Source organism: Podarcis melisellensis (genome assembly GCF_964234715.1).
Source record: "Podarcis melisellensis genome assembly, chromosome: 5".
NCBI classification, from domain to species: Eukaryota; Metazoa; Chordata; class Lepidosauria; order Squamata; family Lacertidae; genus Podarcis; species Podarcis melisellensis.
The window spans coordinates 44391473-44416627 of record NC_138537.1 but is presented as its reverse complement, the minus strand read 5'-3'; the positions used below and the strand labels follow the sequence as shown (position 1 = coordinate 44416627).

Below are 25155 nucleotides of genomic sequence, written 5' to 3'. Positions count from 1 at the left end.
ACACAAGCTTGGAAGTGCAATTTCAGCAACTAACATTACAGTGGTACCTCAGGTTACAGACGCTTCAGGTTACAGATGCTTCAGGTTACAGACTCTGCTAACCCAGAAATAGTACCTCGGGTTAAGAACTTTGCTTCACAATAAGAACAGAAATCGAGCTGTAGCAGTACGGCAGCAGTGGGAGGTCCCATTAGGTAAAGTGGTGCTTCAGAACAGTTTCAGGTTAAGAACGGACCTCCAGAAAGAATTAAGTTCTTAACCCGAGGTACCACTGTATCTGCACGGTGGAACCTTCCCACCTTTTCTTCTTTCCATGACCCACCCCCTAAAATCCCCAGGAGCCACAAGCAGAAATGAGAGTGTATGGAAGTTCTATCACACAGCTAAAACTCATTGCACTAGTGAAACATTTGGATTCTGGCTTTAGTAATTGCCGTGACCAGCCTGTCATAATGAAAGGGCCTTTTCAGTGGTGGCACACAGCCTTGGAATGCTGTCCCACTCTGATACCTTCACCACACCAGGTAATTTTATTTTCCCAGTCCGTGTCCTTTTTTGAACTGGTCCTATTGAATTATTTTTATGCTGCATTTTTAGATCTGCTACCTTTTAATGCCCTTTATGTTGTTTTTAAAGTAAGCTGTGAGCATAAACGTATCAGCCAATAGAGGGATAATTAATAAATTCTGCTTTGCATTAAGAAACCTTAGACACCCCAGTTTAGAACTTCCATAGAGAATTGAGTTTGACAGCTTAGATTTGTGTCTTTCATGAACAAATTGGGGGGGATATGGCTACCCCATATTGGAATGTATTATGGGGATATTGAGGACTGCTTTTAGAATGGGAAAGTAGATTATACATTTTAATTAAACCAAATAACCCTTACTTATGCATTTCCCACTGCATATCTTTGATTGTATATTTGGCTCAGATCCGCTAAAGAGTTTTGCACTTTGTTACTGCTTTTCTCTTTTTTTGGCAGGAGGCAAGGCTAGCCTTCGTGCTTCAGATTACTGCTATCTCCCATGGGTTGTCCAGCAAGGCCTGGCACACCCCCAAGGTAAAAGCATGTGACTACAAACAGTTATAAGAGCCGTAACTTGGCTGTTGCAGGACATTGCTTCCCTTTGTCTTCTTGTTCTTTGATTGCTGACTAAGCAGCAAACCACCTGGGGCAATGACTATTCTACTGGCTGCCTTACTCTTGGGGCTGGCTCTCCTATCCTTCTGGAGGATGGCAAAAGGGAAACTGGAGCCCAAGGCAAACTACCCCAGATGCCTGCCATCCCTGCCAGTCATCGGAAGCCTCTTTTATTTTATTGGACATACCCAGTACCATCTCTTTTTCCACAGATTGCAGCAGAAGTATGGCAGCATCTACTCCTTGTACATGGGCTCCAGTTATGTAGTAGTGGTCCACAACTATACCCATGCCAAAGAGGTGCTGCTTAAGAAAGGGAAGATCTTTGGTGGCCGACCTCAAAAGGTAAGCAAGCTACAAGTGTCTTCCTTATTTCTAAGCCATGAAATCTGGTGGGTAGAGTGGAAGAGGTGATGAAACAACAGAGTACAGTCATACCTCGGGTTACAGACGCTTCAGGTTGCATTTTTTTGGGTTACGGACCGCCGAAAACTGGAAGTACTGGAATGGGTAACTTCCGGGTTTTGACAGTTGTGCATGCGCAAAAGCGCTAAATTGCACTTTGTGCATGCGCAGAAATGCTGAATCGCGACCCACGCATGTGTAGATGCACCTCTGCAGGTTGCGAACGCTGCGGGTTGTGAATGTGCACCCTGCACGGATCACGTTCGCAACCCAAGCGTCCACTGTATGTTCTTTTAAGTTCGTAACCAGAGGTACCACTGTATATTGTTAAGTTATGACCTGCTGTCTGCAGCAGAAAACAGGGTGGTTTTAACATGAAAAGGGACATACAGGTGATGAGCATTGAATCCTCTAACCTCTCCTCTGTGTTCAGTCATCCCAGAAACATTATCTCCAGCCCAGAACAGCGTTCTAGGATTGAGCTAGGCTAGAAGAAATATACCTGAAATTTACATGGGTGATTGTGCATGGGAAATGAGGTGAGCAGTCATGGCTTGCTCTATCACATTGCATTTTGCCCTCAGCGAAAGCTGTTATAATTCTATGAACATGCATTTGCTCTTCAGAGCATGATACAAGTGGGCTTCTGTGTTCCTTGAATGAAAGCATCACCCATTTTGTTCCTAAGGAAGAGTTACTACTTGGGTTGCTGAGTTAACTGCAGGTTATAAATTTCTGGAACTGGTTTATTGAATAAGATTATTGATACCTGTAGTACAGTATTCTCTACTCTGATTTGCAGCAGCACTCAAGGGCTTTGGCAGATTTCTTGCCAGTACCTAAGATCCTTCTAATGCAAGGACTGAAACTGGCACCTTCTGCATAAAAAGCATGTGTTTCACCACTGAGCTGTTGCCTTGCCACTCCTATGAACTTGTCTTTGTAACCCAATACAAAGAGAGAGAAAAACTATCTGGAGAGCAGCAGCATGGCCAGGAAGAGGCAGATTCTGATAGGCAGTTTCTGGTTGATTATAACCCTTTTCTGTCCTATACTTTTCTTAACTTTCAAGGAGAAGAGGTGAAGAAGCAAATGCTTTCATGCATCTTACTTTTAGATTATACTTATTTTTCATTGAAACATTAGCCTTGGCATGTCTAAATGCTTATGATCTATATGCATTATAGACATTACACAGTAAATATTCATTCAGTTTAAAATACATAGATGTGGATCGTGAGCTATGTGGTTCCTTTAGTATGATAAATTAATGTTTGCTGAGTTCTAGATAGTACTTCCGCCTTTCTTTAATCAAATATAATTTGTGGCCTTAGACAAAGTGGCATGTTCATATATTTTGTTTTCCTACCTTTCTGATGTCTGGGAATCATTTAGGTTCTTCTCCTAGGATGTTGACTTTGAAGAGGGATGTATATATATACAAAATCCAACAGCAAAACTACTTGACTATGCCATAAAACAAGGCTGATTGTAAGATCTGCAGCGCTGGAATGGTTCCAGAGGTGCTTTAGGAATTATTGGTCTTGGCCTCTAAGTAATATGCAACATTTAATAACCTTTCAAAGAATTTCCCAATTTTATGACCCAGATAAATTGCTGCACCTTCTGTTTTGCTTAAAAAAAAAAGTGCAGCCGTAACAAAAATAAAGAAAACAAAGAATCAGAAATGTAAACCAGAAAGTGTTTGATTCTTCATTTTCTTGTTAAGGTAGCATTTTTAAACAATTCAATAAAATAATTTTAATAAATAAATGAATTGCTGCACTTCTTAAATTACACCCTCATACCTCTTCAGTGTGAATGCAGGTTCCCTAATATACAGATGAAAAGGCACTAATGTTGCAGTATTATGTCTACAGTGGTACCTTGGTTTAATAACAGCCCTGTTTACAAACTATTCAGTATAAGAACTCCACAAAACCGGAAGTAGTGTCCCGGTTTGTGAACTCTACCTCGGTCTACGAACGGAAGCCAAATGGTGGAAGGGCACTGGCGGCGGGAAGCCTCATTAGGAAAAGTGTGCCTCGGTTTAAGAATGGTTTTGGTTTAAGAACGGACTTCTGGAATGGATTAAGTTCATAAACCGAGGTACCGCTGTATTCAGAAATAAGTTCCATTACATTCACTAGAGCTTACTTAGAGCCAAGTGTAGGACTGCAGCCGAAATCTGTTTTAATTCCAGAATGAAGGAACATCCTCTCTTCTGTAAAAAGAGAACAATTCTGGGGGGAAATAGGCTTTTAACATACAAAACTGGTTTGTATATATTTGCCCATTTTAAGCCATAATAATTAGGGAATAACAAACCTGTATCAGTGATATTGTGAATAACTTTTTGGTCTGAAGTGGCTTTAAAAAGTAAATTTTAATCAAATGCAGAAGAATGAATCTGATGAAAATAGTTGTTTGCGTTTTTCCTCCTTCCAAGTAAAATAAAACTACAATGCTGTTAAGTTTTCTTCTTCATTGATTCAAGGTGACAACAGACTTGCTGACTCGAAACGGAAAAGACATTGCATTTGCCAATTACAGCCCGGTCTGGAAAGTTCAGCGCAAGCTGGCACATTCTGCACTCTCCATGTTTGGAAAGGGTTCTCTGGCCCTGGAGAAAATCAGTAAGTAAACTAAGGAAAAGTTGGGATTGCTGTAAGAGAAATCCAAGAAGGGAGCTGAGGAGATAAGATCCTAGTGATGACTCTTGTGGCCAAAACATTAGGGTAATTTGCTCCTCTTTGGCTGAATAACACTTTAAGCATTTGTTTTCAGAGCAGTGTTCATTCTCCTCCAGCCAGAGTGCAAATATACACATCACCAGAATTTAGGCACACACCACAAACCTCAGGTTGAGCTTAGGGAGGAATCTGTTTTTCTAGGTTGCAGCTGAAACTGGATTTATGCCATCACTCCCTGATCAGCTGGTGCTTGCATCACTCTTGAAACCACCTCCTTACTTGCCTTCTCAGAACAGATATTGAAATAGAAAAATGATAGTTATGTGCAAAAATGTGAAAGTCCACCTGAAACATGGGGGGGGGGCGCAGAGGGGTGGCAACCAAATTAAATTATGTGTGTCCATTCAGGAGTGAAGGTGCAGGGGGAAAAGAACTAGAGGAAGTGTGCACCCATTCCCAGTTCTAAGCATATCTATGCTTGCTCTGAATGTTAAGTCTGTTTCCAACCATTGGTACAGAGTTTGGGTGCAGTTGTGTTTGGCTGCCTAAACCTTTCAAAGGTAGAATTCCATCTTATAGCCACATGCTGGTTTATGCTGGAGCAACTGTGCTCTTTTGGGGAGGGTGCATTATCTTCCTAGAACTACACTTTGAATAATTTCAGGCATGTATTAGGCACCTGCAACTTTAGGAGTAGCAATCGGATTTCCTTACAAATATTTTCTTTGTACAGTATTTTATATTCTTCTCATCACACAGACTACTGGGGTTCAGGTGAATCATGGATTTGTAGTGTAATGTGTGTTTTTTTTAAAAAACAACCCAAAAACCCCAAACCTGTATAATGTGAAAAGGTCTAACAGAATACTAATAATCTCAAAGAGCAACAAAAAATAAATATATAAAGCAGGATGTCCCAGTTGAATAACTATAGGAAACACATGATCACTGGGACAAAGAAAATTAGATATAATGTACTGGATCATATCCCTTCTAGGCATGCCCCTATGACCCCCTAATATATTGCAGCCAATCTTTGGGGTCAATTAAGAAGAAAACTCTTTGCAGGGAGGAGCAGCTATGATTCTGATTGTCTTCTATACATATAGGAATTAATTTTCTCAGCCTGCATCAGATTGGAAGTATCATATGGGAGGAAAGGGAAGCAGGAAGGAGACTGTACAAAATTCTTAGTACAGGGCATCGTCTTGTTTTGTCCTTTACTGTCACTTAGTGGTAGTAAATCACTTTAAATCAGAACCAGTGAAGGCGGTGAAGGTCCTGTGTGAGTGCCTGGAGGCGGTTGGAGGTTGGATGGTGGCTAACAGATTGAGGTTGAATCCTCTCAAGACAGAAGTACTGTTTTTGGGGGACAGGAGGCAGGCAGGTGTGGAGGATTCCCTGGTCCTGAATGGGGTAACTGTGCCCCTGAAGGACCAGGTGCGCAGCCTGGGAGTCATTTTGGACTCACAGCTGTCCATGGAGGCGCAGGTTAACTCTGTGTCCAGGGCAGCTGTCTACCAGCTCCACCTGGTACGCAGGCTAAGACCCTACCTCCCCGCGGACTGTCTCGCCAGAGTGGTGCATGCTCTAGTTATCTCACGCTTGGACTACTGCAACGCGCTCTACGTGGGGCTACCTTTGAAGGTGACCCGGAAACTGCAATTAATCCAGAATGCGGCAGCTAGACTGGTGACTGGGAGTGGCCGCCGGGACCACATAACACCGGTTCTGAGAGATCTGCACTGGCTCCCAGTACGTTTCTGAGCACGATTCAAAGTGTTGGTGCTGACCTTTAAAGCCCTAAACGGCCTCGGTCCTGTATACCTGAAGGAGCGTCTCCACCCCCATCGTTCAGCCCGGACACTGAGATCCAGCGCCGAGGGCCTTCTGGCGGTTCCGTCATTGCGAGAAGTGAGGCTACAGGGAACCAGACAGAGGGCCTTCTCGGTAGTGGCGCCCGCCCTGTGGAACGCCCTCCCATCAGATGTCAAAGAGATAAAGAATTACCTGACATTCAGAAAACATCTTAAGGCAGCCCTGTTCAGGGAAGTTTTTAATATGTAATGCTGTACTGTTTTTAACACTGATTGGGAGCCGCCCAGAGTGGCTGGGGAAACTCAGCCAGATGGGCGGGGTATAAATAATAAATTATTATTATTATTATTATTATTATTATTATTATTATTATTATTATTATTATTATTATTATTATAGTGGTCAGAACTTACTTGCAGTGTGGCCAAATAAATACTCTTTATCAGTCTCTTTCTGCTAAAAAAAAAGTAAAACAAGAATAGACAAGATCTCAAATTATACTGCGCATGTCAGGAACAATAGAATAGCTACCCAGACAGCAAGGATTCTTAATATGGGAAGTAGTATAGTCACTTCAGAAAGATAATGACCTCCTGACAAAGCCATTAGCAAGTTTGTGGAGGAAATGGCTTTGAACCCTTCTCCCAATGTGGAACCAGCATTCTTATCTGATGGATTACCCTGTCTATTTCAAAGTTACCCCATCTCCAAATCTGGGTTGCCAATGTCCCTCAGTTTCATCCTTTCATCTTTATTCATAACCACCTTCTTATAGCTCCTAAAGGTTTTAACATCCCTTCATGCATCTCTTCTTTTAGTCTGTCAAGAAGCAGCTACTTTGTGTGAACTTCTGAGTGCTAAACAGAATTTGCCCCTGGACATGGCACCTGAACTGGCACGTGCTGTTACTAATGTGGTGTGCACCATCTGCTTTAACTCATCCTACCAGCGTGGAGACCCTGAGTTTGAGTCCATGCTCCAATATAGCCAAGGCATTGTGGATACTGTAGCCAAGGAGAGCATGTTGGATATCTTCCCTTGGCTTCAGGTGAGAGCTGGTGGGAAGGGCTAGCAACTAAATAACACATTTTCACCTGATTTGCCATTCTTCATTAAGAGAGGTTGAGGAGAGAGGGTTAGGTACTCTTTTAGGATAGATAGATAGATGATAGATAGATGATAGATAGATAGATAGGTAGATATAGATAGATAGATAGATAGATAGATAGATAGATAGATAGATAGATAGATAGATAGATAGATGATAGATAGATAGATAGATGATAGATAGATAGATAGATAGATAGATAGATAGATAGATGATAGATAGATGATAGATGATAGATGATAGATAGATAGATGATAGATGATAGATAGATAGATAGATAGATAGATAGATAGATAGACAGATGATAGATAGATGATAGATGATAGATAGATAGATAGATGATAGATAGATGATAGATAGATAGATAGATAGATAGATAGATAGATAGATAGATAGATATAGATGATAGATAGATAGATAGACAGTTATTCGAGTGGGCAATAGCATATAGATCAGCTAACTTAGAATTCTATGTGAGGGAGGGGAAAAATCACTTTGTGTTCATTGAACAGAATGTGTTCTTTGACTGGGCAAAATCCATAGTTACTTGTTTCAATAGGATATATTTGATGCAGATATTCTGTACTTCCATGTTCATGCACATCATGTCAATCTTTGCAACGTATAGAAAGTCAGAATAGAGACCCATGAGGTTTTACTGGAAGAGAAATCATACTAAGTTATACAGTTGATTTGAAGCTTGGGTTAAGTACTTAGTTCGTTCTGGAGGTCTGTTCTTAACCTGAAACTGTTCTTAACCTGAAGCACCACTTTAGCTAATGGGGCCTCCTGCTGTCGCTGCGCCGCCGCTGCACGATTTCTGTTCTCATCCTGAAGCAAAGTACTTAACCCGAGGTAATATTTTTGGGTTAGCAGAGTCTGTAACCTGAAGCATATGTAACCCGAGGTACCACTTTACAGGTATTTTGAGGCATGTGCAGGATGCCAGAAGCATCTAGTCAGATCACAGTCTACATTACATGGAACAGATCTGTCTGCTACATAACCCTTAGTGGCAGGGATTAACACAGGAGTTCTGGAGAGGGGATTATTTTCTGCAGACAGGAAAAGAATTGTCATTATGGTTGTTTCTTTCTCCAGCTCTTTCCCAATAAAGACTTGGTACTGCTGAGGAAGTGTGTGGAAGCAAGAGATCAGCTCCTACAGCAGAAGTTTGCAAAACATAAAGTAAGTAGAATACACTTAATATTATTGTTATTAATTACCTGTTCTTCACCCTAAGGTCCCAGGGTGGGTTACAACAATTAAAACACAATATTAAAAACACTTAAAAATAACTTACACACACAGACGTAAGGTGGGTCCTAAAAATATGCACCTCAAGTCTCAAAAGCCAGGGTAAAGAGATGCTTAGAGGAGCAAACCCAGCAAAAGAGAGAAAGCTGTTTCATGGAGATGGAAGGATCTGTGGATAAAAGCAATGAGCGTCATAGCAAAGATGAAAATGGTACTCCAATATGAATCACAATTAGAACACAATTTTGGATGATGAGAGAAAAGGGAAGGAGAGAAAGATGTGTGCATAAAGAAGGACCCTGCTTCAAGACTCTATGTCTTACCTTCTCCCACCTTTTTAACAATAGGCCCACAAGTGGGAAGAAGCCTCGGTTCTGGTGCCTCAGTTCTGGAGCTCTCAGTCACCAGGTGTCCTAAACCAGGAAGATGGGGGGGATGTTGGCACAGTAAGAAATGTTAAATTGGACAGAGCACATAGAACAGAAAGATCCTACATGCTTTGCTGTCATGTCCTCTGAAGCCCAGTCATTTAAGAAGAAATACAATATTTTATATATCATTCCCAGAATGGTTCACAACACTAATAATCAGACTCATTGGCAAACCATATTACCCTCACTATAACAGATCTGGAATATCAGGTGCTGTTAGTGGCATTAACAATGGGATTGTGTGGCCGGGCATTACTGTGTTCTTCCTGTCAAGACAGTGGTTATACTTTTGGGGTTAGCTGCGGGAAAGCCAGTTTCAAATCCTTGCTCAGCTTTGATTAATGTTCAGGGTAGCCTTGGGCACTAATCTACCTCACAAGTTTATTCTTCTTGTGAAACTAAAAAATGCTACTCTGAGCTTCTCACCTCCATAAAAGTCAAAGTCACTTTTCACAGTGACTAAGATTCATTCATTCATTTAATGTATGGGCAGAGATCAGGGCTGGCCCAAGAGACACCCAAGTATAGGGCGGTATATAAATAATAAGAATAAGAATAATAAGAATGATCAGGCTGCAATACCAGAGAGTAAGTGCTATTGAGCTCAGTGGGACATACTTCTCAATAGACATACAGAGTCTTGCAGTGTAAGGCTCAGTTTACAATAAACAAATAAAACATTCCTCGTGTTCCCTAAAAAATTGTTGGCTGCTGAACCATTACAGTGTTAATTACTTTCAAGCAAATATGCTTTGCAGGACAGGACTGCAGCTATTAGATATATAAATAAACCTAATCTATACTGACTCGCTCATTTCATGATACTTTTGCCCATGTTCCAAAATGTTATATTGATCTCAACAGAATTTATTTCAAATTAGTGGGCATATAGTCACAGCTTCAGAATTTTAAAACAAGGTTTGTATTTTATATTTTATTTCCCTCTTACGTGTTTTGGGGGAGGTCTGACAGTGGCAGTGGCTGGCAGCTGGCATTTTTAAAGACTTATGACAGTAGTTGTTTGGGGGTTGGGGGTAGGTAGATGATGGCCTAGACCATAAATTGTCGCTCGATCTTAGCCCACAGTTGCTTTCATCTTCTACCCAGGAAATGTTCAGCGGTGACGAATCCACCAATTGTTTATTAAACGTACTCCTGAAAGCCAAACTCAACATGGAAAACAACAACAGTCATCTGTTGCCTGGGCAGGAGCTGACGGATGACCACCTGCTCATGACAGTGGCTGACATCTTTGGAGCTGGTGTGGAGACGACCACAACTGTGTTGAAGTGGATTGTGCTCTATCTCCTGCACTACCCAGAGGTACAGCTCCTCTAGTCCTGCCCAAATTCCTGGGGATTCTTGACAGTGTGTTATGTGAACAAGACAGAGAAGAGTAGAATAAAGTGCAATCCTATGCAGGTTCAAGCCCCATGTCGATTCCTGTAATGCAGGGAGTTGGGCTAAATGACCGTCATGGTACCTTCCAACCCTACAATTCTATGATTCTATGAAACAGTCAATATCAACTAATGCAAACAAGTCAGGATGAATGCTCAATAAATAGGTCATATGGAAATAGGGATGGGGGAGAATTTTGATGTCGTTCTCATTTAAAGGTGAACCTATCTAATTCACACTTTCGGAAACAGTATGTGAATCAAAAGAAAGCCATCCTTCAAAATTAACACGTCGCTGAATTATGCAATGCAGTTCTCCTACCATGTAGTGGGTACCAAAAGTGCATATACTAGGGTAAAGTATACATATAAATGCATGTATTAGTTAAAATAACACAGAAAAGTGCATTATATTTGGGGGGAGGAATTGCTTTGCAAAAAAATGTATATTTGGGCAAAATTGTATACAAAAATGTACACATTGGGAGAAATTTGTGCTAAAATGCTGATGAATTTTCACGAGGACTTTAAAAAAAATCACAAAAGGATGTGGAACTGAATTTAAAATGAGAAACTGAGAGAAATTGAAATTGAAAGATTTACTCATTCCTAGTGACCTTTCTTCATGGGACTGCACCATTTTTAGAGGTATGGAGAGGGGGAATCACCCAATCCACACACTGATGCACCGCATGCAGTAATTAAAAATGGCTCCCTAGTGGCAGCATATGTACCAGCCCTCCCCAAACAAGCAATACCATAGCTTCCTGCACCCCTCTGTTAGCACAGAAGGTCTTGGTAAATGGGAAGTGGAAAAGCTGTTATCCACTAGCAGTGTAGTTTCTCACACCTACTGCATGAGCAAAGGAATACATGAAGCCCTATTTTAAAAGTACCGGTACTTGAAGAGGCAGTAGCTTTCTTTCCACTGTTGAGTCGCCCAACTGTAAGAAAAAGGGTAAGGCCGACAGTTAAATAAATTAGGGGGGAAAGAGAGCTGAATTGCAGACTTCCTAACCTGCTGCTCTCATTGTCTGATTTGTCTAACTCTTCCACACTTCCCAGGTGCAGCAAAAGATCCAAGAGGAACTGGATCAGAAACTTGGCTTTAACAGATTTCCTCAGCTTGATGACCGGCAGCACTTGCCTTATTTGGACGCTACCATTTGTGAAACTCTGCGCATCCGGCCTGTAGCTCCACTCCTTATCCCACACGAGGCACTGGCAGATACAAGGTAAAGTCCATTTCCAAAAGTGAGATCTGCTGCAAAGCTGAGGTGCAGAAGGAGACATAAGGGCATCAGTAAGAGGAAGCGGGTGGCGCTGTGGTCTAAACCACTGAGCCTAGGGCTTGCCGATTGGAAGGTCAGCGGTTCAAATCCCAGCGACGGGGTGAGCTCCCATTGCTTAGTCCCCACTCTTGCCCACCTAGCAGTTTGAAAGCACGTCAAAGTGCAAGTAGATAAATAGGTACTGCTCCAGTGAGAAGGTAAATGGTGTTTCCGTGTGCTGCTCTGGTTTCACCAGAAGCTGCTTAGTCGTGCTGGCCACATGACCCAGAAAAACTGTCTGCGGACAAATGTCGGCTCCCTCGGCCAGTAATGCGAGATGAGCGCCACAACTCCAGTCGTTCGCGACTGGACTTAACTGTCAGGAGTCCTTTATCTTTTTAAGAGGAAGCCACTGATGGCCTTTGTCTTTCTGCAGCATTGGGAAATATGACATTCCTAAGGGAGCTCACGTTGTGATTAACCTGTGGTCCATTCACCATGATGAGAAAGAGTGGGACAAGCCAGGGGAATTTAATCCAGGTGAGTCTGCCACACTTGCCTCCTGGCGTGTGTGTGTGTGTGTGTGCTGCTTAAATTCCCTTTTTGTCTGGGCAGGGTGGATTTTCAACACACTTTTTCTATTCCTTTTCCAACCCAGTACCTGAAACTGACTTGGTCACATCTCTGGCGGGCTAGGGACAAAGATGAAAGCTGTTTCCTAGTTCTGCTGGATCTTTCAGTGGCCTTTGATACCATCAACCATGACATCCTTCTGGAGCTGGGGGCACTGTCATACAGTGGTTCTGCTCCTTCCTCCTGGGCCGTGCCCAGAAAGTGGTGTTGGGGGATGAGTGTCCAAACCTCTGGGCTCTCACTTGTGGGGTACCTCAGGACTCTATCCTCTCCCCCATGCTTTTTAACATCTATATGAAGCAGCTGGAGAGATAATCAGGGGGGTTGGGCTGGGTGTTCACCAGTATGCAGATGACACCCAGCTCTACCTCTCTTTTAAATCAGAACCAGTGAAGGTGGTGAATGTCCTGTGTGAGTGTCTGGAGGCAGTTGGAGTACAGATGCCAGCTAACAGATTGAGGTTGAACCCTGACAAGACAGAAGTACTATTTCAGGGGGGACAGGGGGCTGGTAGGTGTGGGGGACTCGCTGGGCCTGTGTTATAGAATTACTGTCCACGGGCACATTTGGGAAGGGTCTGTAGCAGATGTGAAGAGCCTTCGGCCCTCCAAATATTTGTTTCAACACTGTGTATACTGCTTGATCACAGCAATACTGGAGGAGCATTATAATAAGACTAAAAATGAGTTAAAACAATAAAATCAGAATTCATTCAGAAAGCCTGCTGGAATACTTAAAAAAGTCTTCGGTAGGTGTCAAAAGTGCAACAGGAAGTCAGGAGTGCCACAAAACTGGGCCCACAGTACTGAATGTACGAGCCATGCATCTAAGCCATGAGGAACCACTAATAGGCCTTAGTGCCTGAGCAGGGATATAAGGGATCAGGTACGAGGTGTCCTGGACCCAACTTGTTAAGCGGCTCATTAAAGAATACAAGAACCATAAACAGGATCTGGTAGCATAGGAACTACAACTCCCATCAGCCTCAGCAAGCATGGCCAAGGACCAGGGATGATGGGAGTTATAACTCAGCAACATCTGGAGGGACAAAGTTTCCCTTCATCTGGTCTATAGAGATATTCCAGCCAAGTTCTTGTATGGTATCAGTTTATGTTTTATTTATGTTTTCTGGGGATATGTTTATGTGTGTTCTTCCTCCCACACAGGACGTTTCCTGGATACGGATGGGAAGAGAATCGCCTCTCCCTCACCCAGTTATCTTCCCTTTGGAGCTGGTATCCGGGTTTGTTTGGGAGAAGTCCTGGCCAAGATGGAGCTGTTCCTCTTTATAGCTTGGACCTTGCAGAGATTCACACTCAGCGTCCCTCAAGGCCACACACTGCCTGAACCAGAGGGGAAATTTGGAGTTGTGCTTCAAGTACCAAATTTCAAAGTGAAGGCCACACTGCGGGAAGCTTGGAAGGCCAAAGTAAGAGAGGAGTGACGTTATTTGGCTCTCAGACAGCCTCCCTAAATGGAAAGAGACCAAAAATTACTTCAGCTGGTTCATTAAAAGGTTTCCTGGATAAGTGTGCCAAGAAGGGGAAGTAAACTGCTTAGTCAAGGACACGAGCCACTATCCACGTAGTAGAATATATTAGGCACATTGGACAAAGGCAGAAAGGACACCACAGTTCATAAGAAACTTTTTTGACATCGAAAGTTGCATCTTCTTCCATCTCTCCCTCAGACTCCAATGGAATAACTGAGAATGCAGTGTTTTGCATGGCAGAGCAGTGACAACTCTGAAGTGTCTCTAAACAAAGAGGTCACCCCATTTGTCTCTCATTGCTGGACTCCTGTCATTAACCTATACTGTTAATTTTCTTTCAGTGATCTTAACCCGTGGAACACAGCTCACCCATTTAGATATGAACTTTGTCCCTTCTGTGTCCTCCCATTCTTATTTTTTGGTGCCTCCATTGATGTTAGCACAGGATCCTCAAATGCTTGTGCTCAAAGATCTGGTCATGATTAGTTAGGAAATCAACGGACACCAGCCAAAGCACTAGCACAACAAATTAGGGAAAGCCCTGGTTTGAGAAGAGCATGCATAAAACAAGGACAGAGCGCTGCAAAACCATTGTCATGGGTCTTATGTAACTTAACTATGAGCACCAGAGGCAGATGGGAATACTGTGATGTCTCTGTTGTTTGCCAGTACCTATGGGCAGCAGCAAAAAATCCACAACCTTGAATGTAACCCATTTTATGTCCTAGTACTTTCTGTAGAGAGGGGAGAACATTAGCTGTCCAATGATGGGATTAAAATAGCTTTAGGAAGTGTGTCAGAAGAAAAGCGAAGCTGGTTGGTTCTTATCTAGGGGGAGCGCAAGTAGACGCTGTGGATATAATATCAAATGATAAGGGGGTTACTTCAAGGAAGAAAAATAGCTCTCATTTAAAGGCAGGATATAGTTAGGGAGGTCTAATCAGCTGGCTCTACAGTGGGTGAGAAGAGCAACGGCCTCATACCTGAGCTGGAGTCTGTTCACAGCATGTATTTGTTCAAAACTGAAGGCTATGCAGTACAGGAGAGTTAACAAATCTGTGTCTTCCAGATGTTGATGGACTACAAGCCCCATCCCTAATCACTGGCCATTCTGGGTGGGACTGATGGGAGTTGGAGTCTAACAATATCTGGAAGGCCACATGTTACCCATTCCTGCATTAAAAGCCTTCTGCTACAAGGATAGGGCTTCCTCAGATTTATAAGGCTATTCACTTGTATTACTACAGAGAAGAAGCCAGAAACTAATTTCATCCACTTCCAAATTTGGTACAGCTTACTTCTACCCCACTATATCCTCCCTCTAGAAATACCATTGAGTTTAGTTACCTACATCCTATTTCTCTCATATATGGCTTTTCTTCCCCCCACATATATTTCATTTTCCACCTGCTGTTATGCTCAATACAACTGCCAAAAGGGTTTTTTCTTTTTTTCAATTTGCTTTTCTGTTTTATCATACCATCAACACATACTGTGTTACAGTCAGACACAGGACAATTGGGGGAAAAACAAACATATATATATATATACACACACACACACACACACAACACATATATATGAATAATAATGGTAACATAGCTTATTCCTTGAGTTTGACTCTTATAAACCTTAGTTTTTACTCCCCTTCCACTCCTTCCTTGGTTTCCTAACTGCTATCTTTTCAACTGCGTTTTCTTACTCTACTAAGTTGTTTTCAGTACCTTATATTATCCCACGTTGTAACATCTACTGCTGAGTGTTTTTTGTCAGCCTGTTACAATTATATTCTTGTTATAATATTTTTTCATATAATCGATATATAATGTCCAGTCTTCTTTTAAATTCTTATACAGTAGTACCTCAGGTTACATACGCTTCAGGTTACAGACTCCGCTAACCCAGAAATAATACTTCAGGTTAAGCACTTTGCTTCAGGATCAGAACAGAAATCATGCGGTGGCCGCACAGCGCAGCAGGAGGCCCCATTAGCTAAAGTGGTGCTTCAGGTTAAGAACAATTTCAGGTTAAGAACGGACCTCTGGAATGAATTAAGTACGTACCACTGTAGTTCTTTTTTAATGCATAACTAGCAGTGAATTTTAAGTTTGTTTTCCACAATTGTTCCCACAGGTTCAAATCAATATTATGACCCACATCTTGTGCCCCTTTGATCACAGATGATTTTACAAATTCTTCTTTCGTTTCCCAATCAAGTAATATCCTATACATTTTATATAAATTTTCAACTCTAAATTTTAATATTTCTTTTTCAAATTTTGATGGTTTTTCTGCGAATCCCAATTTCTTATCTACCTTAAATTTTGAATCGATTTGGTGATAATTTAGCCAGTCCAACATGTACTCTTTAATCTCTTCATTCCCCCCCCCCTATTTTTGGTTCTCCTTCTGAGATGTCTAGCAATTCATTACTGGTACCCCAGTTGTCACTTTTATTAATTTTTTCCCCTTGTCTCAGCTTCTATTGGGAATAACCACTTTGGTGTTTCGTTTTCTAACAATTTTTTGTATTTTTCCCATACTAAGGTTTTTCTAATAACATGACTGGCGAAGCTTTTACGTATTCCAGCTTTGCCGTACCAAATACCAGCCATATTTGACATCATGGCCCTCCAAGTCTATCAACTGTGTATTTTCTAGCAATAAAGGTAAAGGTAAAGGGACCCCTGACCATTAGGTCCAGTCGTGACCGACTCTGTGGTTGCGGTGCTCATCTCGCTTTATTGGCTGAGGGAGTCGGCGTACAGCTTCTGGGTCATGTGGCCAGCATGACTAAGCCGCTTCTGGCGAACCAGAGCAGCACACGGAAACACCATTTACCTTCCTGCCGGAGCGGTACCTATTTATCTACTTGCACTTTGACGTGCTTTCGAACTGCTAGGTTGGCAGGAGCAGGGACTGAGCAACAGGAGCTGACCCCGTCATGGGGATTCGAACTGCCAACCTTCTGATCAGCAAGTCCTAGGCTCTGTGGTTTAACCCACAGTGCCACCCGCGTCCCTATTTTCTAGCAAAACCCAGTCTTTAATTCAACACAGGTAGGGAGCTTCAAAATACAATTCTAAGTCAGGGAGTGCAAAACCTCCTCTGTCTTTTGACGATAAATATCGTATGTTTTATCCTAGGTTTCTTCCCCCTCCAGATAGACAGATCTTTTCACCAATTTTTCAGACATTGTGTATTGTTAAGTATTGGGATCATTTGCAATAGGAATAGCATTAGAAGAAATTAGGGAAAATTACCAGCTGGAAAATAAGAGAAAAAAGCGAAGTTCGTAGGAGTGTCACTATAGGTAAATAATCATAACATCTATAAAGATAATTAAGTGAGGAATTGGAAAGAAATTAAAAAAGACTTAGATATATGAAGCAGAATGCAATTATCATTAATGGGGAGAATCTTGGCAATAAAAATGAATATTCTCCCCAAAAATACTAAAAGGGTTTTATTTTTATTACTTATTTTGGAATATATAAATCTGCTTTGGGGACTGTTTATTCAGCCAAAGGTTGACAGGGTGTGAACCCCATTAAGCTTCTGATTAAACATGGTTAGTTTGCATACCATTTGCAGCAAGGACTCTAAATTGAGGGGGGTGATAATGATTCAATAAATATGATTCAAGAAGGTTTTCCTAGATTTATTAACACAAACCAATTTTGCTTTTTAAAAATGCCAAGCTTTCTCACTAAAAGCAACAATCCTACACTATTTACCTGAGAACAAACCACACTGGAAATTTCTTCCAATAGAATGGCAGTGTAACTTAGCTAATAAATGATTAAAATATACCAACTAGTAAATTAGGAAGCTTCAGCTATTTCAGAAGGGAATATTTGCTATACTCCTATGCTCAGATTGCTTCGAAGCAAAGATCACCATATTCAACGTGACATACTCCATGTTGATGTTGTTTAATTCTACAAAGTTACTGAAAGGTTTATAGAACTACAATCACAATTGTTTTCTTGGTTGGTTGATTCCTCTATTAGTATATTTGTCACTAGACTTACAGTTCCCGTTCTCCATATTCCTTGTATGCATGGATGAACTTGTGTGCATATTTTACCATATTTGCTTCACATTTACCATGGTTTTATGGTATGTATTATGGATTCTGGCTGAATTAAAACATATCCCTCAGCAATTGATGTCACATTTCACTGAAGCAGAGAGCATGTACATTTGTCCTGGTCATAAAAGCAAAAGTTAAACGGTGCAAGTGTGCAGAGAAGCTAGAGATTGTTTTATATTATTTGAACTCACAGTATACAAAATGGCACCAATAACAGAAGTCACACTGAATAGGAACCAGCCTACCATCTCTTCAGTCCCCAAAGGCCAGATGAAGGCTTTAACTGATGTCGAAAAGACGCCAACCAGGAGAACAAATTTCTCTTTGATGAGCGGGAGTTCCAAAACTGATCAAATTTGGCTACACAGTGAACATTACTGGAGGCAGACAAAACCCTCACACTGCCTTCAATGTGAAGAGGCAGGAGAGAAAGGAACACAACCCTTACCCAGTCAACTTCCTATTTTGCCATCCTGGTTTAGTTGCCTATTAGCATTCCCCTCTCCCAGGCCAGCTATACATGTATGCAGTTGCAGGACTGGTTGAAGCAGAATGTGGATGAAGACCCACAACTGCATGCACATCCCACTGAAAGGTGGACAATACCCACATTCAGATGAGCATCCGAACAAAGGTGTTGTTCATCTTTCAACAGGAAGCACATTTCAACAGAATGAGCATCCATAGTCTACCGCAATTAGTCAACTTGGCCAGGGTGAATGAACACCAATCTGGCTGTTACAGCAACTCTTCTGCATGTTAGCTGCAGAAGAGTTAACAGTTTGCATATACTGTGGAGCTCGCTAGATGGCACCAGCTCACACATATTTACAACAGTTCCCGGTGATTATGACACAAGTCACTCAGCTGCAGTATTAAAAGATTCCAAAAATGAGAAATTCCAAAATACCAAAGTATCACAAAATAATGTGCAAGCTTTTGAGTTCTTAAGAACTCTAAATCATGCTAGATGGTAAACAGCAGTGAGGAGAGGAAAAAGTAGCTTATGGGTGATGCTCAAGACATGTTTTCTCTATCTGGTCAAAGTCTTAAAATAGAAAGGGGAGAGGAAGTAGCAGACATTCAAATGGGGGGGTTTTTTGGCCTGTTGTGCAGGTGTCAGTTTGCACCAAAGCCTGCTGGGAAGCAGAAGGGTAATGATGGCAGAACCCTCATCTCTGAAAACACAGTAGACAGTGACTGGTCCAAGGTCACCTCATAAGCTTAATGGTCGAGTGGGGGGTATGAGCCCTGGTCTCCCAGGTCTTAGTCCAACACTAACCACTACACCACACCACACTGGCTCCTTGTTTGGTATAAAAAAGAAATAAGAGAAACTAGTCCTTATGTTAGAAAAGCTGGAAATTACTTGTGCAAGGCAATAAGTCGATAGAATATAATTGTAGAATTGGAAGGGACCATGAGGATCATCTAGTCCAACCTCCTGCAATGCAGGAACTTTTCACCCAGTGTGGGGATCAAACCTATGACCCTGAGATTAAGCATCTCATGTTTTACTGACTGAGCTATCCAGTCAATTTGTGTAGCTTTACCTTGCAGTTTGAGAAATGCTCCTTCAGAGAATCTTCAAATGGTGCGAAAGATGTAAATCTGTACCATGCAGCAGGTTCTCAGAAACTGGTACAATATTTTTTGTTAGGCATTTGACAGAAAATAAACACAGAGCCTTGCCAAAGCAACAAACAGCCTATCTGCATCTGCCATAATAACTGTCAACAATTCTAGGAACATCAAAAGCTCCAATCCTAACTCCGTTTACCAGGAGGAAGTTCCATTATAGGATTAGGGTTGTGCTATAATTCAGTAGGATCTTTATTATCCTTTATCCTGAACCAGAACAGATCAGGGCTGCTTGGGAAACAAGGCTTGCCTGAGAAGATCAAGACTACAATGTGTTGAGGACCAAAAAAAAAAAAGTTGTTCTGGGCTTATTCCAGTACCTTCAGCCAGTTAAGATGATCTACTACACAGCAACGGGAGGCTGAGCTCACACCCTTTTTTATATCCCCCCTTTTGCTGCTTATGATCAATAGCCATTCAAAATATTCATTTGTAAGAATGCTGGCATTGTGTTACTTTTTAAAGTGAGCACTCCTATGAGATGGAAGCCATTATAGCTATCTAAGGCAGGATGAGAAATCTGTGAAACTCCAGGTGTTAATGGACGCCCCATCAAACCCAACCAGCTTGGACAATGGTTATGGATGATGGAATCTGCAATCAAACAACATTTGGAGGGCCACATGTTTCCTATTTCAGGTCTAACATACTTATTTTAGAAGATCATCCCAGACTTGATGTGAAGGATAACTGAGCATATTCATTGTTTCAGATAGCTTGGGCCATTAGTAAAAAAAACTTTCAGGTTTCTAGTGTGAATTTATTTTTCCAACAACTAGTGTGTTCTTCTTGACTAAAGTGCCCTCTTCCTGGAAAGTATATTCAATATAGAAAATCACCTCTTACCAAGCAAAGACTTTAAATGTGTGATGTGGATGCAGCCTTGTAGTGCTATATAGAGGGAGTCCACCAGACTGAAGACCTGTTATGTGATGGCTAACTTCTCCTGGTTCAAATTGCTAGTCTCATGTCTATCAAGGTGCACCATGCATGGTATATAAATAGCTCACGGTGGATTGACTTAAAAACAACCCCAAGCGCTTCATTTTCTTTTCTTTTTTAAGTGTACATAGTAAGGAAAATAGTTAAGCAAGAGAGAGAGCTTAAGAAAAGCTCAACACAGTGAAATAAGGAGTAGAAAGAGAATAAATACTCTACAATTGCCACAAGATGGAGATCATCCCCACACCTCTAGCTCTAAGCATTGGCTGTTGCAAAATAAAAATCAATCTCAAACCATGCAATCTTTGTGAGGGAAGTTCCTGGTTCAGCTCTCTCTCTCTCTCTCTCTCTCTCTCTCTCTCTCTCTCTCTCTCTCTCTCTGTGTGTGTGTGTGTGTGTGTTGGAAGGACTTCAAGGAAGAGCTCAGAGTGTGCCACAGTTAACAGCTATTTGCCTTGGTAAGGTGTTAGATCTATTGATCAAGGGCTCCTAATAGCACAGTCCAGTGTACGAGGTTTTTGGGCCTACAAAGTTAAGAAAAGAAACCCACCATTCTGAAAAGGTGTCCTTGTTAGTCCTTATACTTCTTTTCAGTGAGCAAGTTTTTAGTGAGCACCAGTCATGAGTTTCATAACCGGGATCATGTCCAATAACACTGGAAGTGGATAAGTGGGTGTCTTTTATGTAAGGAACAAAACTGCCATCGAGTTTTCCCAAACAGACTCATGCCACTCTCGCCATTCTATAAAATCACCAAGGCACTCACACATACACCCACAGAGGCCTTCTCTGCTCCCCTTCTCCCACTGAAATTAGACTGGAAAGAAACATGCTGTTGTAGCAAAAATAAGGTTACACTTAGACACACAGAGAGAGAGAGAGAGAGAGAGAGAGAGAGAGAGAGAGAGAGAGAGAGAGAGAGAGAGAGAGAGAATGTGTGTGTGTGTGTGTGTGTGTGTGTGACATAGACAGAGAGAGACATACAGAGAGATATGCACATGTTAATTATGCCAGTTTGCAAATGCCCTTACAGGCTCAAACAAACCAGATTTTGGCAAATTCTTTCACTCTTTCCCAACCTGCTCTTCTCTTGATATAGTCACCAGTTTCTGACTAGGTATAGAATGTTTTCAACATAAAGCAACATGGTCAGTGGCTCTTGCTGATTAAGCTAAGAGCAAAATGCTCAGTACCCCCAAAATGATCTTCCAGGTGGCCAAACTCAGTTTGCTTTCAAGCTTTCGTTTGTGTTAACAAAATGTCACCCACTGACGCCTGCATCCTTTTGCTTGACCTAAATTCTGCCTTCTTCCTTCACTATCCAGATAGACATGAAATAAAGTATCCTTCCAGATTTAATATCAAGACCTGGGATGCCAGTTTGGCCTATGATTTAATGACCTTGGATTTCCCATTCGCTGGCAAACACTCCCTCTGAAATCACTTCTATCAGTATTTATATCCCCACCAGCTGCCTCACAGCTTCAATTCCCATATTTTAGCTTGAGGGCTCTGTCCCATAGCCCCAGCTTGCTGAAGCTCATATTTAGCAGCCTGCAATAGGTGCAGGCACATATATATAGATTAAAACTTCACCAGGGCACAATAGGAGAAATAAAACCAGATGACATTATCAAGTCTCTCCACTTTCCATACTAGGTTACAGAAGATTAATTTTTTTAATTACTTGGCTGGGTGGAAAAGGTAGAATGCATTGCTTCAAAAATAATTATAACATGTAGAGACTGGATATAATAAAATAAGAGATTTATCATGATTAGACAGCCCTGCAGTATCCTGGAACCACTTGGGTAGTACAGTAGTAGTAAGCTATTTGTAGTAGTAAGCTATTTTGTAGTAGTAGTAAGCTATTTGTTTGCAGGTCCATAGGTGCTAAAGTATTCTTATCCCTTAGAGAAAACGTATCCTTACACTTTCCTTTGTCAATAATAATACATAGGATGGAGTGAAAGGAGATATGCCCTGCCTTTCTGCCACTGGTTGTACTGCCACTTTGTATATTCCTGTTGCCATTGTCTAGGCTTCACCCTAAACAGATTATTATTATTTTTTAATTTGTATTCTGCCCTTCATCTGAAGATCACAGGGCATTTTGCAACATAAAAACACAAAATGAGAACATAAAATACAACAAAAATGATTTCCCTCCCACAAACTTATTTAAAAGGTAGTAGAATGTTCAATCAGCCAAATGCCCAGTTATAGAGAAACATGTTCACCTTGTGCAGAAATATATGCTGTACCATTTACACTGTCACTGATGTCAAACAGGATTAAGCAATCCAGCTTTCTCTGTGTTATCTTGGGATGACACAGCGGGAAAAGTGGAAAATCCCTGAACACACAAAGCAACCTGGGGAAAAAATACTATTGCAGTATTTTAGCATATTAGAGCTCTTACAAAGAATATGGTCGGTATTATCAAATGTTGTGCTACTGAGAACTATTTTCAATATCTAAATACTCCCCCTTCCCACACACTTTCCAGGGAAGACTTTCTATATCAGTATATATTTAGAAATATTACAAAAACATAGAAACTTGTCATCTCCACAGATCCATCAAAATTCTATAGCCCAGTTTGAAAGTGGTCATTGCTATTGAGACAGGTGCAAAGATACACTGAACAGATGCTGGATAATCTTCCCCGGAAGGTCTCATCCTGAAATAATTAGAGATCACTTCTCTTTACAACAGGTGGTTCTGACAACATTAGCCAATGCCAACACATTCCTTCTGTGAATCCTCTCAAACTCTTGGTCTCCACAGCCACTTGCTGCATGGGGCAATGCAATTTGTTTGTATGATCTTAATTGGCTTCTTGTCTTTTTAAGTGTCCTCTTATTGCTTATATTAAGAGACAGAGTCCGTTTACTCCCTTCATATGCTTTACCTTATGTCATACTCTCCAGTCTGCACATTTTGACATTGGTTGACTTTCACAGTCTCAATACCTTTCACTAGAACTATGTTAATGCATACCTTGTGCCTCATGCCAAAGGGTGAACAATTAAGACCAGAAATTTCCAGAAGTGGAGTTACTGATTCTTACTGCTAAGGGCTTTACAGACATCTTATTAAACACAATTCTTCATGACAGTGTGAGAGCAAAATGTCATGGACAGCCCTGGGGTTACTGTATTTAAAATCAACATCATTCCTTTTAGCACTCAGCTTTAGGGTAGTGCCCTGAATATGTGCCAGAAGTGAGAATTCAACATCTGAAATGGTTTCCAGAAGCAGTGTCACACCTACAGAGGACCTGATAGGGAACGAGAAAGAGAAAGCGTAGGCTGACTCTAATAGATGATAAACTCACGACAGCCCAGAACCATGGCTAGGTGATAGCATTACAAGATACAGTGGTAGCTCAGGTTACATATGCTTCAGGTTACATACGCTTCAAGTTACAGACTCCGCTAACCCAGAAATAGTGCTTCAGGTTAAGAACTCGGCTTCAGGATGAGAACAGAAATTGTGCTCCAGTGGCACGGCGGCAGCACCCATTAGCTAAAGTGGTGCTTCAGGTTAAGAACAGTTTCAGGTTAAGAACAGACCTCCAGAACGAATTAAGTACTTAACCCGAGGCACTACTGTATGATGTATTTACATCACAAGCAAGTACTTAATATTTGCAGGAATGTGTGCTTCCCCTTCAGCAATAATTGAACTTGCTAACACTGAGAGAACCTACCCACGTCAATGAGCAATGTCTGTCGATTTCACTGGAATCTGTTTATTACTGTTCCTTCAGATGGGAATAAACTTCTCCCGTTGCTTCCCATGCTGAGTCCTCGTGTGCTTCTGGCTCCCTGGGTAATTATACCAAGTTACACAATAACCCTAGGGACATATGAAGCAATGGTAAGCAGGAGATTGTTACTTTCTTGCAGCAGACACAGAACAAAAGCAATAAAGCATGGTGAATTAATACCAAAATACCTGTGGGCCCTCCAGCCTGGGCATGTGGCCAGATGAACTGGGAAAGCATGAACCCTCAGAGCACAGCTGCTCTTCAATCACAAACAAATCCAGAAAGAAATACTCTCCCTCTCATATTCCAAATGTCTTGCTGACAGTCTGGCTCTGAGGAAGCTGCTACAGCATACTTACCTCTCTGAGTATGTGCAGAAAATACATACTCATAGAATCATACAATTGTAGAGTTGGAAGGGACCAGAGGGTTATCTAATCCAACCCCCGTAATCTTGGATTTCTTAATTTCCTATGGATCTATAAAACTGTAGATTGGCACAGATGTTAATTATTCCAAGTCAATATTGCCCCCTACAGAGGAACAGCTTGTGCATTATATGGGGGAAACTTGTTTGCACAAATGCGTACAAGATATTTGCACTAAAATGCTGGTGAATTTTCATTGGGATTTTTGTATTTGTTTTAAAAAAATCACAAATTGCTGCAAGATGTAGAGAGCTGAATTTAAGATTGGAAAAAAGGAGAAACAGAGAGATCCTCCCATGCAAAATAAACAATCATAAGCTACTGAACACCACCAGCTAGGGAGCAACAATGGAAGGCACTGGCATTAAAAGGCCAGCTTGAGGGCTGCCTAGAGCTGGGGTTGGCAACAAGCGGCCCACGGGAGTCGTTTAACCGGCCCACAAGCTGCCCCTGAACTGAGCCGCCCACTTGGCAAGTCCTCGCACGCTGCGCTAAACCAGCACAGCACGGCATGGGGACTTGCTTCCGTGGTGCCGGAAATCGCACCCGCGCTTGTGTAGACACCGAAAATCACGTCTGCACAGACGCCAGAAATTGTGTCTGCGCAGACGTAGATGCCAG

At 41.6% G+C, this 25155-nt stretch overlaps 1 protein-coding gene and 1 long non-coding RNA gene across 5 annotated transcripts; one reads left to right on the top strand and one right to left on the bottom strand.

Annotated features, from left to right (window-relative positions):
* Positions 1 to 234: 234 nt before the first annotated feature.
* On the top strand, positions 235 to 14032 carry CYP17A1 (cytochrome P450 family 17 subfamily A member 1). Its single transcript, XM_081911597.1, has 8 exons — positions 235 to 1489; positions 4047 to 4185; positions 6879 to 7108; positions 8270 to 8356; positions 9964 to 10179; positions 11322 to 11491; positions 11964 to 12067; positions 13327 to 14032. The coding sequence occupies exons 1-8, from the start codon at positions 1181 to 1183 to the stop codon at positions 13602 to 13604; spliced, it is 1533 nt and encodes a 510-aa protein (XP_081767723.1). The 5' UTR covers positions 235 to 1180; the 3' UTR covers positions 13605 to 14032.
* LOC309370164 lies at positions 4047 to 24850 on the bottom strand. 4 transcript variants are annotated; one of them, XR_014168457.1, is made up of 6 exons: positions 24047 to 24850; positions 22572 to 22705; positions 8749 to 8838; positions 8472 to 8594; positions 6474 to 6513; positions 4047 to 4172 (listed from the first exon to the last, which is right to left on the bottom strand). It is a non-coding gene; the product is annotated as an uncharacterized lncRNA (long non-coding RNA). The 4 variants fall into 4 exon arrangements; XR_014168456.1 differs by having other exon boundaries at positions 8472 to 8838; XR_014168458.1 differs by lacking the exon at positions 6474 to 6513 and having other exon boundaries at positions 4083 to 4172; positions 8472 to 8838.
* Between the last annotated feature and the right edge of the window lie 305 nt (positions 24851 to 25155).